General features: G+C 42.8%; 1 protein-coding gene across 7 annotated transcripts in view; it reads right to left on the minus strand.

Moving 5' to 3' along the window:
- ABTB3 (ankyrin repeat and BTB domain containing 3) overlaps positions 1 to 17,609 on the minus strand; it is a 448,319-nt gene that overhangs the window by 122,630 nt on the left and 308,080 nt on the right. For all 7 annotated transcript variants that reach the window (XM_053258103.1, XM_053258104.1, XM_053258101.1 and 4 more), the window contains one exon: positions 14,892 to 15,041. In XM_053258103.1, coding sequence (XP_053114078.1) covers positions 14,892 to 15,041 — 150 coding nt within the window. The remainder of the gene's footprint in view (positions 1 to 14,891; positions 15,042 to 17,609) is intronic.

A 17,609-nucleotide genomic window follows, 5' to 3' on the forward strand; every position in this document is an offset into this window, starting at 1 on the left:
ATTTTAAAGAAACAGTCTCTAGCAATGTGGCCAAGTTTTGCTACAACTAGTAAAGAACTTACTACTTGATTGGATGTTGTTATTGTTTATTTATCTTGCTGGTCAATGACTGAAATAAAGTATCTCTCTCTCTCTCTCTCTCTCTATCTCATCAATTTTGATTTGCTATGTGAACCACTGCGAGAGCCTTTTTGTTGAAAAGCAGCATATAAATATGGTAAATAAAGATAGTAATACTCTTTATTTTACATCTGCCATGCTGATTTAATGTCTATTATGCTCAATTATTTATTATGCCAACTGTAGAATATAATATAATAAACACTTAAAACTCTTATTTTTCTGCAGCACACCCATTTGAAGCACCTATTTTAGAAACATAATGATGCTGTTCTCCAAAACAGATATTATGGACACTAATCTGCATCCTAAAGATGTTAAGTAGCAAGCAGTTTATGGGTGCAAGTGCCATGTGTGTAACTGATTGTGCTGCAACACTGTGCTATTGAAGAACATTGTATTGAGACCCAAGAGTCCTGGCCGTCCTTCCTAATCCAGCTTTCTATGCCTCTGTTTCCCTTCCCACCATTTGTCCTGCTTGTTTAGTACCAAAGCAATCTGAAGCAGGGACCATTTCCTATTATTAAGCTAAGATGCCTCCTAGTCTTAAGGAGGCAATGATTAGATGGCTTTTATTAGAAGCCTGCCTCGGATCCCTCAGAACTGAGTAACTACAGGCCTGTCTCCAACCTTCCGTGGCTGGGCAAGGTAATTGAGTGTGGTGGCCTCCCAGCTCCAGACACTTTTGGAGGAAACTGATTAACTTGACCCATTTCAAACTGGCTTTCGGGCTGGCTATGGGGTGGAGACTGCCTTGGTCGGCCTGATGGATGATCTCCAACTGGCAATTGACAGAGGAAGTGTGACTCTGTTGGTCCTTTTGGACCTCTCAGCGGCTTTCGATACTATCAACCATAGTATCCTTCTGGAGTATCTGAGTGGGTTGGGGGTGAGAGGTACTGCTCTGCAGTGGTTCCGCTCCTACCTCTCAGGCAGGTTCCAGATGGTATCCCTTGGAGACTGTTGTTCTTCAAAATCTGAACTTTTGTATGGTGTCCACCAGGGCTCCGTATTGTCTCCGATGTTGTTTAACATCTACATGAAACCGTTGGGAGAGATCATCAGGAGATTTGGTGCAGGGTGTTATCAGTATGCTGATGACACCCAAATCTATTTCTCCATGTCAGCATCATCGGGAGAGGGCATAACCTCCCTAAATGCCTGCCTGGAGTTGGTAATGGGCTGGATGAGGGATAACAAACTGAGACTGAATCCAGATAAGACGGAGGTACTCATTGTGCAGGGTCAAAACTCTGTAGACGATTTTGATCTGCCTGTTCTGGATGGGGTCACACTTCTCCAGAAGGAACAGGTACGCAGTCCGGAGATGCTTCTGGATCTGAGTCTCTCCTTGGTGTCCCAGGTTGAGGCAGTGGCCAGAGGTGCCTTTTATCAGCTTTGGCTGATACGCCAACTGCGTCCGTTTCTTGAGATAGATAACCTTAAAACAGTGGTACATCTGCTGGTAACCTCCAGACCGGATTACTGTAATGCGCTCTATGTGGGGCTGCCCTTGTATGTAGTCCGGAAACTACAATTGGTTCCAGGCTGGTCTCTGGGTCTTCTAGGAGAGACCATATTATTCCCGTATTGAAGGAGTTACACTGGCTGCCGATATGTTTCCGGGCAAAATACAAGATGTTAGTTATAACCTATAAAGCCCTAAACAGCTTGGGCCCTGGGTATTTAAGAGAACATCTTCTTCATTATGAACCCCACCGCCCACTGAGATCATCTGGTGAGGTCCGTCTGCATTTGCCACCAGCTCGTCTGGTGGCTAATCAGGGACGGGCCTTCTCTGTTGCTGCCCCGAGGCTTTGGAATGCTCTCCCTAGTGAAATAAGAGCCTCCCCATCTCTGATGGCTTTTTAAAAGTCTTTAAAGATGCATCTGTTCACCCAGGCTTTTAACTGATACTGTTTTGATTGTTTTTAATGTTGTTTTAGAGCAGGGGTGTGGAACCTTGGCCCTCCAGCTGTTGTTGAACTACAACTCCCATCATCCCCAGCCTGTGGCTGAGGATGGTAGGAGTTGTAGTTCAAAAACAGCTGGAGGGCCAAGGTTCCCCACCCCTGTTTTAGAGCATTTTTTTAAAAATTAAATTGTTGTGTTTTACATTTCTTGGTTTTTTTTAAACTAATGTTTTAATGTTGTTTTTATCTTTTGTAAACCGCCCAGAGACACAAGTTTTGGGCAGAATAAAAATACGTAAATAAAAATAAATAAATAAATAAATAAAATATTATGGCTTGCCTAGCAATAGCAGTCCCTAATCAAGGATGGAACATATACAGAATGAAATACTGATGTACAAAGAGTAAATTATTATTGCTGTAAATATTTCCTAATACAAATCTGTTACTTTGATTTATTCCAGTAACAACAGAAATATGTAACGTGTGGACAAAATGAGTATTCAATTGCTGGGGTGGGGGAAGGGAAATAAGCATAAAATTAAGCTTATAGAATAAAGATAGGTCAAATTCACTACCCAAAAGCAATGAAATTCAATATTGGACATTTCCAGGCTTCAAGGACCAGCACAGTAACTTTAACTGTTCTGAGCCTTGAAGTGACAAAAGAAAAAGAGATTAATTCATTAATCAGTTTGACACCATATTAAAGGATCAGAAATGCTTAAATAATGTTTTAGAGTATACCACCTATTTTAAACTTTCCTGCTGCCAAGTATTAATCACATGGGTTTTAGAAGAAGTATGCAAGTAGGAAAACAGTGCAGATATTAATTAAATGTAACATGTTTGTTAAGCAAGTTTCCTCAATTATGCTGAAGTCTGACTCTTGTTTCCTTTAATGACATCATGTAAGAGACCAGAATTAAGGCTAATATGTTAGCCATTGAGACTGGAATAGTTCTGCCTTGATTTTGAATGCTTTCCGAGAAGTCTGTTGTCCAAGGTTTGATGCTTTAATTTGTTTTTTACACTCTCTGATTTTGCAACAGCTTATCGCCTCTTCATACATCATGGACTTCAAGCATCCAGCCAACATTACACATTTTCAGCTCCCAGTGATTTCAATAGGAAAAAACTGAACAAGTACTTAACCTTCCCAATTGACATAAACGGAGGATAGTAATGTGACAAAGCTATAACTATACAACATAAATCCAGCCTTTACAGACAATACACAAGAAAAAAGTGTTCTTTTACTGCACAATATCTCAATTGTGAGAAATAGAAATACCAAGATATTGTGAGGCACAGGGTTGCAAATACCCCCTTAAGCATTTGAGGAGTCCCCATCTCATGTTAACTGAACTCCCCTGCTGCCAAACCAAATAACCCATATTCTTCGCCACTGCAACAATGTCTCCCCCCCAAAAAAAAAGTTTGAGGAGTTGCTCTTCCAGTTTTCCTTCTTTCTGTAACCTCTTGTTGGTCATCTTTAAATATTTGATCAAAATACCAAATACATGATTGACTGACTGATTGATTGATTAAGTGCTGTCAAGTCGGTGTCACTTCTTAGCAACCACATAGATAGATTCTCTCCAGGGTGATCTGTCTTCAACTTGGCCTTTAAGGTCTCTCAGTGGTGCATCCACTGCTGTCGTAATTGGGTCCATCCACCTTGCTGCTGGTCATCCTCTTCTTCTCTTTCCTTCAACTTCCCCCAGCATTATAGACTTCTCAAGAGAGCTGGGTCTTTGCATGATATGTCCGAAGTATGATAGTTTGAGCCTGGTCATTTGTGCCTCGAGTGAAAATTCTGGATTGATTTATTCTATGATCCATTTGTTTGTTTTCCTGGCTGTCCATGGTATCCTCAAAAGTCTTCTCCAGCACCAAAGTTCAAAAGCGTCAATACTTTTTCTGTTTTGCTTCTTCAAAGTCCAGCTTTCATATCCATAGAGTGTCACGGGAAAAACCATTTTCTGAATGATTCTAATCTTTGTAGGTGTAGTCATGTCACGGCATCTAAATATCCTTTCCAAGGCCTTCATTGCAACCCTACCAAGTGCTAGTCTGCGGTGTATTTCTTGACTGCTGGATCCTTTACTGTTGATAGTCGATCCTAAAAGGCAGAAGCTATCCACCACTTCAATGTCTTCATTGTTAATACCAAATACATACTGCTGTTAAACAGATATTAAGCTGAAATCTTGGCTTTTAATCCAGGTTTTAATTAGTGTTGTTTTTGTTGCTGCTGCTCATATTTATTTTATTTATTTTATGACCCTATTGTGTATGTTTTTTAAATGTTTAATTAGATTTGTATTTTTATATTCCAATTTAATATTTTTATTGCATCACTGTTTTAAAGTCATATATTGTTTTAAAAGTTTTGTAAACTGCCTTGAAATGGTTTTAAGGAAAGGCAGTATGAAAATCTAACAAGTAAATTAATTAGATGAACTTTATGTTCAGAAATATGACTTGGTGCAGCTGATATCCTGTACCTCCTGATACTAAGCTGATGTGAAGCTGGACAACACCACTTCAACCTACAAGTGAAAGAACCAGAAAAGGTCCCTGAATACAGAAAACAGGGGGAAGGCTGCAATAGAAGTCTTCTCTCTAACATTCATCTTCCATACATAAAGGTTTAGTGTTATTTAAAAAATATATATGGGGAAGCATTCAGAAATGCAATCTTCCACTTGCAGAATGAAGAGGTATTATCTCCAAGAGGGCTCTGCCATGTGGTATTTCTAAACATGTAGACCAGTTCCTAGTTTTTCCTCCACGGAAAAGTATGCATGCCTCCATGGAATCTGTATCCCATTCATGATGCTTTATCAGGTGTATTTCTCTATAAGCTATTTTCTCATTTTGAGAAACAACATTACTTTGGAAACAGGCTAACAGCCCTAAATGGACATGAAGACTGCCTGTCAAGTAGGATACTGGAAACTGCCAATCATCCCCGGGCAAGCACCTTTGTTTCCAAACCCAGGTTTAACATCTTGTTTAAACGATTTTATGTAAGATGTATGTGCAGTGAGGAAGCCCAATCCCTTACTACTAGACAGAAGCAAACTAGGTTCACCAGAGCTGACAAGAGTATAGCAGGAAACTGCAGCTGTAAAAAGCCACATCCTCAACTGTGAAATGGGGAACATTCTGCTGATCAGTCGTTTGGCAGGAGAGATGCTGCTACATACCTGAAATATGAGAGAACTTTTGAGTGATGGCAGTTCAGCAAATATAAAAGAATGATATTGGGTGGGGGCTAACAGCAGGGGAGGGGCTTGACAGAGCACCTGCTTTGCATGCAAAACATCCCAGGTTCAATCCCTGGCATCTCCAGGTAGGGCTGGGAAAGGCCCCTGCCTGAAACTTTGGGAGAGTTGGGCGCTTTCCAGGCTAGCTGCTCAACAGCAGCAAAATGCCTCCATGCAGGCAAGTCACATTGAAAACACGAACAGCAGGAGGAGCAGTCTCGCAGCAGCCAACAACCCCCCAAAACAGCAACTTCCTTACGCCGGATATACATCATCCTAGCTCTACATCGCAGTGATTAAATTCGAGACAAGGCATTGGCAGTGTGAACGGCACCCTGCTGTCCGCATAGGGACTGTGGTGTCACAATGCAGAAAATGTGAAAGCACATTTCCGAGATCCGACATGACCCTGTTGCAGGGTCTAATCTGGAAAGCAGGATCTACTCAGGAGAGGTCTGTTGCAGGGTCTAGTCTAGAGAGGTCCAGTTATGGTTGCCACTGGCTCATTTGTTGGCGACCCAGGACTGGGCTTTCTCTGTGGCTGCCCCAGGGCTTTGGAATAAGCTTCCTGCTGAAATAAGAGCATCTCCTTCTCTGTTTGTTTTCAGGAAGAACCTCAGGACCCTCCTGTTCTTTCAGGCTTTTAATTAGAATTAATTTAAATAATTTAAAATAATTTAAATAATTTAAAATAATTGTATTATTATTTTAATAATAAAATAATTTAATAATTATATTATATTGTTTTTATTGTCATGTATTTTAATTTGTGACTTTTAAATATTTTAAATTTTGTACACCACCTGGAGATATACATATCAGGTGGTATAAAAATATGATAAATAACATAAATAAATAAATAAATAATGATAATAATAAAACAATAAAGCACCCTGCTGCCAGTCAGCACAACAACCTTGTGAGTTTGGTTAGGCTGTGAGAGATGAACTGACCCATGAGGACCTTGACCAAGCAGAGATTTGACCCCATGTCTCCCAGATCAAAGTTGGACACTCCAACCACTGTACCCCATTGGTAGTTTCTCTGCTACTGCTGTTTATTTTCTCCATGCTGCCATCTTGATAAAACTACTAAAAAACATGCATGCCAGGATGATGCTGGAAGTACAGGGGAGATTGCAGAGGGCAACAAGGGTTGGCATGAGAGAAGACCACATCACAGAGCTTGTTTTATAAAGCTAGATGCACATCTACTGCACTATATTTTTAGAGCATTATGTCCCCCCTTACTGCAGCTAGAAAGCTCTCTTTCACCACTTGCTTGGCTGTCAGGCTCAGGGTGAAAGAGAGAAATGCACCGGCACGTACAAAAACATTCTTGGTTCCACTTGAGTGACAACCTTTCATTGCACTGCTGAAGGATCTCCTAGGGACCCCAATATGAACTGTCACAAACTAAAACACAACAGAAACAGGAAAATAGCTTTAGAAAAGGAAAATAAAAGAAAGAAAAAGAATGTTTATAAAGCTGAAGGGAATGGAATGTAGGGGACATCTGCTGCTATATTGCAAACGCATGCTGCTCACCAATGACGGAGTTAAGGAAAATTGTATCAGATCTGAGGCTGAAAAAAAGATCAATCTAATGTGGTATTCCCTTTCACATATATATCGAGAGGAGAGTGGCATTTCCCTTGAATCACAATTGTGCTTTTCGGGAATCCAGACAATGGGACAACTATCTAGTGCTCAGGCAAGAAGGTGATACAACATTTGATGAATTCCCCTTTCCCTTTCTAGTCCCCTGCACCACTCCCCCCTAAAATTCTGTTGCTACGGGTCCCCCAACCTTGAGAACACATTTTCAAGTGCTTCATGGGACTAGAGAAGGAAGAAGAATAAATAAAAATCATTCCCCCATCCCTTTGTGCAAGAGAAGGTGAGGGAATGGATACATCTTGAAGGCTGCATCCTATGCACATTGACCTGGAAGGAAGCTCCATTGAATATTATGTGAATTACTTCTGCGTAAATATACATAGGATTGAGCTGCACAGGCAGCTGCACATTTTTAAAGACTTAGTTCTTTTGTTACGAGCCTACAATTATTTAATTGGCCTGTTTCAAGTGTGTTGCTGTCCTATGTATTTATTATTTGGGTCTTAAATTTTTTTCCTTAACAATCTAAACCAAAGTTGCTAACAACAATCTCAGCAAAACAGCAAATTAAAACCACAGAAACAGCAAAAAGGATCAAAACATTTTAGGTCCTTTTGTGAACCACTTTGGATACAGTTTCATTGTAGAAAAGCAGGATACAAGTGCATTAAATCAAAGAAACACATCCATATATTTCTCTATTGATAAGGAAGGACATGTTTATACCATGCCTTTCCAGTTCTAGAGCAGAACGCTAAGGCAGCCAACATAAAAATACAATCTTAAGAGAAAGTTTTAAAAAGAGAATATTAGATTTAAAAGCTTAAAAAAAAATACAACCTCAAATACGAAGGCAGCCAAATAAAGGCAAACAACTATGAGGCTCATCAAAATAAAAACATTCCCACAAGGCAGTGGAATACCATCAGAGTACTGGATATCCCTGGGATGTACTGCTCCACTCTGGAGTTCCTCAGATAAAATGATCAGTAATTCTGCAGCAAATTGCACATAGATAAACTTGCACACATCTACCTAATTCTGTAATGGAAAAACCCAAACCCCGTCTGCATAATTCGTTGCACACTGCAACGTGATAGTACTTTGTTTTTTATGCAAGTCACTCCGAAAGCCTGTTTGGCAAAAATGTGGGGAAATATGGTTCTATACAACATTAGAACAGCCTTCAAAGATGTGTCATCTATCTGCAACATCTGAGAAAAAATGTACATTTGTTGCAGAATAATCTGATTCTGCAGTGTAAGATTTTGTGTAGTATTGCCACAGAATAAGTCCAAGCAGACAGAGAGCTCTTAACAAAGTACTTTCATTGAGCAACAATCACACTAAGTGAAGCAGAGTGTTAAAGCAGATACAACAGCTTGGTAGATTCAGCGTATTCCAGTAGAGTGAAACCTAATTGCAGATTCACTAAACAATTCAAACATACCTAATATGTTGTAGGGCCCTAAATGTTTTGGTGGGAATTGCCCCAATTAAACAGACTCCAGGAAATTGAACATGCACGTTCTAAGGCTACAGGGGCCTGTAGCCAATAGAGGCATGTATGAAACTGGTATGCCTGGTTCGGTTCGAGTCCAAACTGGACTCCAGCAGAACCAGACATGCTTTGTTTGACCCCGCTGAACAGACCCCCCAGTTCATCTCGAATTCGAGCTGGTCCAGGCATTATAATGGGATTAAAAAAACACAAAACACTCACCTCCTCCGGGGCGAGGGGGCGCTGCCATGGCCACTGATAGTCCCCCCTCCCCCCAGCAGCCAGACTCCCCTGGTTTCCAACTGACCCGGTTTGGGCTGTTTCCCAGCCATTTCTGGCCATTTCCAGCCATTTGGGGGCCTCTTCATCCTGGCGGCTACTAAAATGGCCACCAACAGCATGAGGAGGCCCAGAACAGGCAGGAAATGGTAAAAAAACTGCCTGAACCAGGCTAATTGGAGATTGAGGGAACTGCTGGAGGACTCCCCACAGTCAAAGCAGTGCCCCTCAGAGGCACTGAATTTTGTTTTGTTTTTTAAAAAATTGTTAGAACCCCCAGGAGGGTTCAGCTTGAGTTCGAGTTGAACCAGGTCTGGTTTGGCTCAAGGGTGAGCCGAGGGCAAGCCCTCGACCCAGCCAAGTTTGATGTCAAAGCGGATTGAGGTTGAGCCAGTTCGCACATCCCTAGTAGCCAATGTTTTGGCTCTGTAAATACATAACTTCATTGCAATAAACAGACTGTGGGAGAATCCCAGCCCCAGCTCTTTTGCCTATTTCTCTCTCTCCCTCACCTTCTCAACTGTTTTTGTTCTGGTTTACATCTTGCGGGCAGCAAGCCTCATGTATGGGGACAGCTGATAGGTGGCCTTCCCCTCTACCATGCATTCATCAACCGGGTGAACCAGGCGGGTCTAGAACAATACCTAAGCAAGCAGGGGTCTTGTCCACACATTTCTTCCCTGCTCCCAGTAAGATAGTGGTGTTGTAATGATCAAAAGTGTCGGGAGAGATACAAAATCTGTCTGTGAGGAGTCTTGGGTAGGCTACCACCATCTACTTTTTAATATTATAATATATTTGCTTTAATATAGCAAATTCACCCTTCCAAGGGAATATTCCAGGAGAGTAAAGTGGAAAATCCCTCCCTACAAGGCTTGAGCAGCCTTAGGCCTTCAAGAGCATGTGACTAGGGCAGGATACAATACGGAATGACACTCTATAACAACAAGGATTTATTAATAATTGGATGATAAAGGAAATTATAGAGGCATCAACAACTGCTTCCATTCAAGTAAAACCCTTCCCCAAGAATTACAAGAACTATGTAGTCAGATCCAAGTCCTTAAACAAAGATAATTTCCCTGACGCATCTAGTTAAACTGCTCCCTATCAGCGTTCCCTCTAACAGGGATTCCCAGATGCTGCTGACTACAACTCCCAGAATCCCCTGCTGTAATGGCTTTTGGTTGGGGGTTATGGGAGTTGTAGTCAACAGCATCTGGGAATCCCTGTTAGAGGGAGCAATGCTCCCTATCCTTCCTGCTTACTAGATAAGGAATTTTCTGTTGATTCCCGGCCCAAGGCTGTTAGTCTCCCCTTTTCTTACCATAGTTGCTGATCAGTCCAGGGAAGAATTGAGCTCTAACAACTTGGGCCCTCCAGCTGTTTTTGGACTACAACTCCCATAATCCCCAGCCACAGTGACTAATAGCCAGGGATTATGAGAACTGTAGGCCAACATATGCAGGAGGGCTGAAGTTGAGCAGCCCTGCTCTATAGGCTGTTGTCCAGTAAACCCTGCCCCTCTGGACTGGGCCACAGGGATTTGATTCTCCCATGCTTTCTTACTTATTTGGAGAAGCCCACCCTCGAAGCAGTTACTCTAATTGAGGCCTAGTTCTCCTTCAGGCCTGACTACACAGGTCTGCGGACTAGGCTACCAGGTGAACAAACAGCATTGTGGAGGAGACCCTGACTCATACATGGTTGGAAGGAACGGTGGAGGATAGCCTCCTCTGCTATCAGCATATTTATTAATTACATTTTTATTCTACTACGACAACTGCACTTCAACCACAGTTCTCAAAGTGGTTTACACAGAAACTGTTTTTACTGCTTTTCTACCCAAACAGAACACAAACTGGTATATAATAAAGATAGCATGTCACTTTAAAAAACAGTATCCTGATACAAGAGCAACCAAAGTGAAATACAGAGTGAACACTAAATTGCAGGGCTAAAAACCAGCTCAACATCTCTCAAATGCCTAAAAAGAAGAGAAGTTATTACTGCTCAGCAAAAGGCTGTCAGACAAGAAGCCTGCCAGTATTCAAGGGGGAAGGAGTTCCACAATCTGTCTCAAGTCACCACCAATGGAACCTCTAAAGGTAGCAGAGACATGAAGCACTCCCTCCCACTGACTGGTGTCAGTGCTCAGACAGATTCATACAAGGGGAGGCAGTCCTTCAAATATCCTGGTCTGAAACCATTCAGGGCTTCAAAGGTGATAACTAGCCCCTTGAATTGTGCTCAGAAATGAATCAGGAAGATGGTATAACAGGGGAGTCACTTAATCTCTGCACTGATATCAAGCTGGTATTAATCTCACACACACACCCCGCCTGCGTGTACACACACACACACACACACACACAAACACACTTCTATTACCACCCTTTCCTCCTCCATGATGCAGGCTGTTTATGACAAGGCTCCACTGTTACAAGCACAATACAACACAAGGCAAGGCAAGGCTATCACTCTGCTCTGTTGGCAATACTGTATTGCTACTTTTTCTTTTCTTTTCTTTTCTTTTTGGCCCTCCTCTTGTGCTTTTAACAGCAGATAGGCTTGCAGACATTTAGAAAGGAGAGCTTTTCCTATCACTTTATGGCCATTGTCCAGCAAAATCTGCTTCAGGAGCAGTTCTAAAGGTATAAAGCCCTGCTGGGGGATGAACCATGGACAGAAAGGAGCGTCATTAATTCCTGCTGCTCTCCTCCACCCGATTCAATTGATTAACATGCCTGCTGCAACAAAAACTCTCCAAGAGCACAGAACCTTTAAATAAATTCTAAATATTTTGAACTGAATAGTAGGGCCTATTATCAGCATTTTGGGAGACAGAACATGCCGATTCATTTGCCTATTTTAAGAAATGTAGAATCAGCACATCAGTGAATAGGTGCCTCAGTGATGAAGGCACCTATACAAGGACTTTGGAAGTCCTTCAGCAGCAATTTGAAGGGGCAGAAGAGCTGGGTGAAAGACTAGACTAGCATTCCATTTTGCTTCTGTTGTATAGAAACGGGGGAAAGATTTCATTTTTCGCTTGGTGTATATTCCATTTTCTGGTCTGCCTGCTGCCCCAAACAACCGAATCCACCTTTCAAACAGATTACAATAACCTCTCCAAACTTCTCAGGCTGTTTTCCACCCCCTGTCACGTACACGTTCTTACAAACATGCATGAAATGCATGGATGTGTGACATGTGGGTAGTTTTACCAGACTCTTACCCCTCACTTCTCCATTGTGAATTCCACCCCCCCCTAAGCTGCTTTTTAACACACAGGTGTCATATAGTTTGGCTCAACGGAATCCAATTGTGTTTTAGACTCAACACATCTAGCAGGTCACATATTCGATCTGGATTAACGGACGTGATCTTTGGGCGAGGAAGTACTGATTAATTCCTTCATCACAGATGGATGGTCTCCTTAGGGGCTTTTTTTTTTTTTTTTTTAAGATCTTAAAACTTACTTGTTTAAAGAGGCTTTTTAATGAGTTTTACTACAACCAGATGGGTTTTAAATTTTTAATTAGGCTTGTTTTAATTGTTTTTATTCTACAATGTGTTATATTTGTTTTATTGTTTTAAATTTTATATTACTTTTATTGTTTTACTGTTATAAGCCATCCCAAGCAGTATTGTACTGGAGGGGCAGAATAATAACAACAATAACAGTAACAATGACAACAACAACAACAACTAGCTGGGCCAGGCACAGAGCATCTGCGTCTCTAGTTTGCCGCCACTTTCCACCCCGCCCCCGTTCCCCCCACCTGCGCTGTTGCCCACCCACCCACGCACCGCCGCTGCTTTCCCTGCAAATGCCCACCTGCTGCCGCTGCTGTCATTGTTCTCTTCCCGCCCAGCCTCCACCACCTTCTTCTGCCGCCCGCCCCCACCATTTTCTCTTCCCACCCATCAGCTGGCTGCCGTTCACCACCGTCTTTTTCCCCTGCCGGACCCCTGGCCAGGCTGCTGCTGCCGTCGCCATTTTCTTCCCTCCCGCCCATCCCCGTCACTATCCAGCAGCTGCTCGCAAACTCTTGCGAGAGCTGCCACACATGGGATTAGCGACGGGTACATCTAAGAGAAATATCTAAAGAGAGATAATAGCAGTTCCATGTTAAAACCATTGAATCATAAGAGCTGAACGAGATCTTTCAGGCTATCTAATCCATCCTCCTGCGTGATGCAGGAAATCCAGAACTAGAGCACCCCACCCCCCAACAAATGGCTTCAAGCTTTACTTGAAGACCTCCAGTGAGGGAGAGCACATTGCCCCTCTAGGTAACTGTCCACTGTCTACCACTGAAGGCTAATGGATCTGGATGGTTTATACACAACCCTACCTGAGTACCTAGCTGATTCTGCCAGTTCTGTCCTAATGGGTTCTTAGAAAAGGGAACTTACTTAGATAGCAAATAATGGAGCTATTCACATGTAGTTTTGCCAGCACATGTTATCCAGTTTTGCCAGTGAGTGTGAACTGCCAGGAGCCGCACAGCTCCCGGTGGAGGCAAACCCACTTAGCCTGGGTTTGGGGTGCAAGGGCACCCTTAAACAAGGCTTAGTGCTCGTGTGTTGGTGCCGCGCAACTCCGCACGGCATCTACAGGCGAGTAGCCTCCTGGCCAGTGCTGGGTGGATATTGCGTGGTGCATTATTGGAGTTCCAGGGGCTGGGATCCACCCACCCAGGAAGGAGCCCTCGCTCCCAGGAAGGACTGCCCTCGCTCGACTGCCAGGCATTATAAGGCTTCCTCCCCTGCAGACTGGAGCCCTTTCTCACTGATCATGAGAAAGGTCTCCATGGCTTTTAGTAATTATCTCCCTTTGAAGGAGTCTCGGCATCTCCCTGACTGAATAAAGAATTGTAGGCAATTGAGCTCAGGGGTAAGAGCTAGGGTGCAAATCAAAGTGTACAATGTGTAGGAAGAGACAGGTTCGAATTCCCACTTAGCCATAATGCGCACTTTGAGCAGTCATTCTCTCTCAGCCTCTCCTATCTCACAGGGTTGTTGTGAAGATAAAAGGGAGGAAAGAACTATGTCTACTGCCCTGACTTCACTGGGAGAGGGTGGAACATAATAAAGGCAATCAGTCATTAAATAAATATGAACGGGGCTAACTACACATTGCAAACTATGTAACTTAGTTCCAGTGCTTTTTTTTTTTTAAACATCTTCTTCTTCAGGTGCTATCTCCTACCAGAGGTTAGCTATCATTAAGGCTATTCTGACTTTGGATCCCATACTTTTGATTTTTCATGCTTTTTTTAAACATGAAAAGCAGTTTTAAGAAATGGGAATCTAGAGCTGGTCTTGGGGTAGCAAGCATGACTTGTCCCCTTTGCTGAGCAGGGTCCACATTGATTGCATATGAATGGGAGGCTACATGTGTGAGCACTGTAAGATTTTCCACTTAGGGGATGGGGATGCTCTTCCTAGAACAACCCCATGCTTGCATGCAGAAGGTCCCAGGTTCCCTCCCTGGCATCTCCAAGATAGGGCTGAGAGAGACTCCTGCCTGTAACCTTGGAGAAGCCGCTGGGAGTCCATGTAGACAATACAGAGCTAGATGGGCCAATGGTCTGACTCCGTAGAAGGCAGCTTCCTATGTGTTTCTAGAGTAGAGAAGCTGTGAATGGACAGCACTGGCCCTTGACCAATGGGCACCCCAAGTGAGGAATGTCTTCAGCGCCCCCTCTACATGTTCATCTTTTGTATACTTTATTTCTATCGCATTTGTAGCCCAGCACTACCACCCTGCCCCCCAAGTATGGCTCTTTAGGCAGTCACTTTCCCCTACATCCTGCTCCAGGCAGAGGGTTTACCACTAAACCCTTTCCCCACTCACTGTTTGTTTCATTCCAAATCACACACTCCCCTACAAGGTTCCAAAAGCTCCTTTTGCTAACGTCTATTTACCCCCAAACATGCTAGCAATGCTGAGAACAAATTTACAATGTCTCACACTGCTAAGTGGTTAACCACTACTGAAACTTGTGTTACAAAGCATTTAACCAACGGCATACAGTGTTGCTGTGCTCATAGTGCCACAGCAGGTTCTTTCCACAGCCCTCCCAAAAGCCAGTGTGTTTTTTCCTGTGTAAAATGGCACTTAATTGCTCACACAAGTAATGGAGAAAGGGATTAGGAATGATTTTGTACTTACTGAGTTCTGCAATACTTCCCACACGCGTTGCAAGTAAAGATTGCTCGATGGTCCGCAACTCGGATTGGCTAAACATCTGGACTTCCCCTGGTGTATTTGACCTTTGCTGCTCTTTGTGAAGATTCAGCGTTTCTGGCAGGCAAGGAACGCCTGGAGTTAAAAGAGAAGAAATGGCATTAAAAAAATAAATGTAATTTTACAATCCCAGCAAGCACAGCTTTTAATTTTGTTGAAAGTAAAAGTGTCTAAAGAGTCTGAACACATGAAGGCGCTTTGTACTGAGTCAGACCATTTGTGCATATTTGGGAAGGCCATTTGTGAATACTTGACAGTGGCCCTGCAGGGTCTTAGGCAAAGTTCTTTCCCTAGGATTCCTGCTGCCTAGGATTCTTTTTGAACTGGAGATGCCAGGGACATAAAATGAGACTCCCTGCAGAGTCTGTGTGGGTTCCTAAGAAACTAGTTAACCCATGAGCTCTCGAATTTGGGTCTGTATGACGTGTCTCATCAGGCCCCATTTACACCTTTTCCAACCTCTTTCCTAAATACACCTTGAAAAGATGAAAAGTAATGTGAGAACAGGCCTAACTTCCAGAGCATTAAAGAGAACCCTAAATATACATCAAAAAGCAAATTCAGCAAAAGGCAGGTTTCTCCTCTCAACACACCTTTTCTCCCCCTCACTGGTATATTCCACCTTTGTCATGATAAAGGAGGAGCAATTCAATTTCTCTGGCCCATTAAATCCCTGACCTTTCTCTTATGAGAATGCCGATATTGCTGCCTTTGAGAAAGACAGTTGTACCTGTGATATTTGCAGTGTGTTTACCTCTGGGATTAAACAAACTGCAAGAACTCCTGCATAGCAGTTACCACACCACTGTCCGAAGATAATAGTCCATGAGCCAGGACAATTTTTGGCCAGCAGTACCATCTCAGGGGACAAATGCTCATTGTGGTTTTTGGCAACATCTACCCTCCCTGGAGATGGAAAATAGTACTACTCCTACAACAAATATTTATATACCACTCTTCAACCAAAGTTCTCAAAGAGGTGTACACAGAAAAATAAGTAATACATAAATAAGATGGTCTCCTGTCCCCAAAGGGCTCATAGTCTAAAAAGGAACATAAGGCAGATACCAGCCACAGCCATGGAAGGGATGCTGTGCTGGGGTTGGATAGGGCCAGTTGCTCTCCCCCTGCTAAATATAAGATAATCACCACATTAAAAGATGTGTCTTTGCTCAGTTAGCAGGGGAAGATAGGTGACAGCATTGTTGCAGTCACCCCTTTTTATCCCTATCCCCAAACAACTAGGGTAAAATTGCAGTCATTTTTCCACAGAAGAAATGGTATTGTACTTTCTCCATGGAGTAATCTCTGGAGGACATTCTTGCCAAGTTTCATTTCCATTCCTCTGACAACATCAATAAAATTTTATAGTAGTTTTTGTTTTTTCAAAATGTTTAAAAGCTTTTAAAACACCATTGCAAATGTGGCTGCTGCAGGCCTGATGGCCAGGACAACAAATTAAGCATGATAACACACTGAGAGTGAAAGTATCACAATGCTGACACCTATTTTCAATCTCTAGGTATGCAGGCCTCGTCAAAAATCAAAATGAGGATTCGTCCCCCCAAGATGGTCCTGGCCATCTCAGCTGACTGATGTACTATAAGGATTTGGGAACTATGGTGGCTTGATCATAGGAACATAGGAAGCTACCATATACTGAGTCAGACCATAGGTCCACCTCGCTCAGTATTGTCTTCACAGACTGGCAGCGGCTTCTCCAAGGTTGCAGGCAGGAATCTCTCTCAGCCCTATCTTGGAGATGCCAGGGAGGGAACTTGAAACCTTCTGCTCTTCCCAGAGCGGCTTCATCCCCTGAGGGGAATATCTTGCAGTGCTCACACATCAAATCTCCTATTCATATCTATGCAACCAGGGCGGGTCCTGCTTAGCTAAGGGGACAAGTCATGCTTGCGACCACAAGACCAGCTCTCCTCTCTTCAGGACTCTAGACTCCATTCTCCAGACTGAATGGGCCACACATTAAGAAGTCAACAGTCCGAGTTTTGTGAGGGCAGTCCAGAGGTTTAGAATTATGTACTGTACATGGTTTTTCAAAATCCTGCCTTCTGGGAATCCTTTTGACATACTTTTATTTGTGAAGCTGAAGAAGAAACTCTGTACACCGGACATGGAATCCCTGTGCTCTGCAGACAACTGTGCATGCACTTCAGGACCGAACCATAACTTGTAATGCATAGATGGGGCAGAGGTGGGGGGCAGTGCAAACACTCCCATAAACAAGTAGCCCCTCCCCTTGCCCCATAGCTAGTTCCATCGTAAAGTGGAAATTAAAAGAAGGCTACAGCCCCTACGAATGCTTACATGGAAGTTAAATTCCGTCCAAAAAAAAGGATATGCTTCAGAGAAAACATTTTTTAAAATGGGGGTGCTAAATGTGAAATATGCTGCTATTCTCTTGCAGAAACCTGCCATATGGGACAAAAACTTTACCGTTCTCCAGCACTATACTCTGTTTCTTCTGTGCCCCTCAACCCAATATTTTTCCGGTGCTGCCGCTTTTACAAAGAGCACCAGCTAAGCCTGTTTGACCAATCTGTTGTATTACTTTGGAGGAGAAAAGTGAACTCAATGCTATATTACAGAAGAACAGCAAAGAAAGTGTGGATTATATGCATACTT

Source organism: Hemicordylus capensis, chromosome 5 (assembly GCF_027244095.1).
Source record: "Hemicordylus capensis ecotype Gifberg chromosome 5, rHemCap1.1.pri, whole genome shotgun sequence".
In the NCBI taxonomy this organism is placed as follows: Eukaryota; Metazoa; Chordata; class Lepidosauria; order Squamata; family Cordylidae; genus Hemicordylus; species Hemicordylus capensis.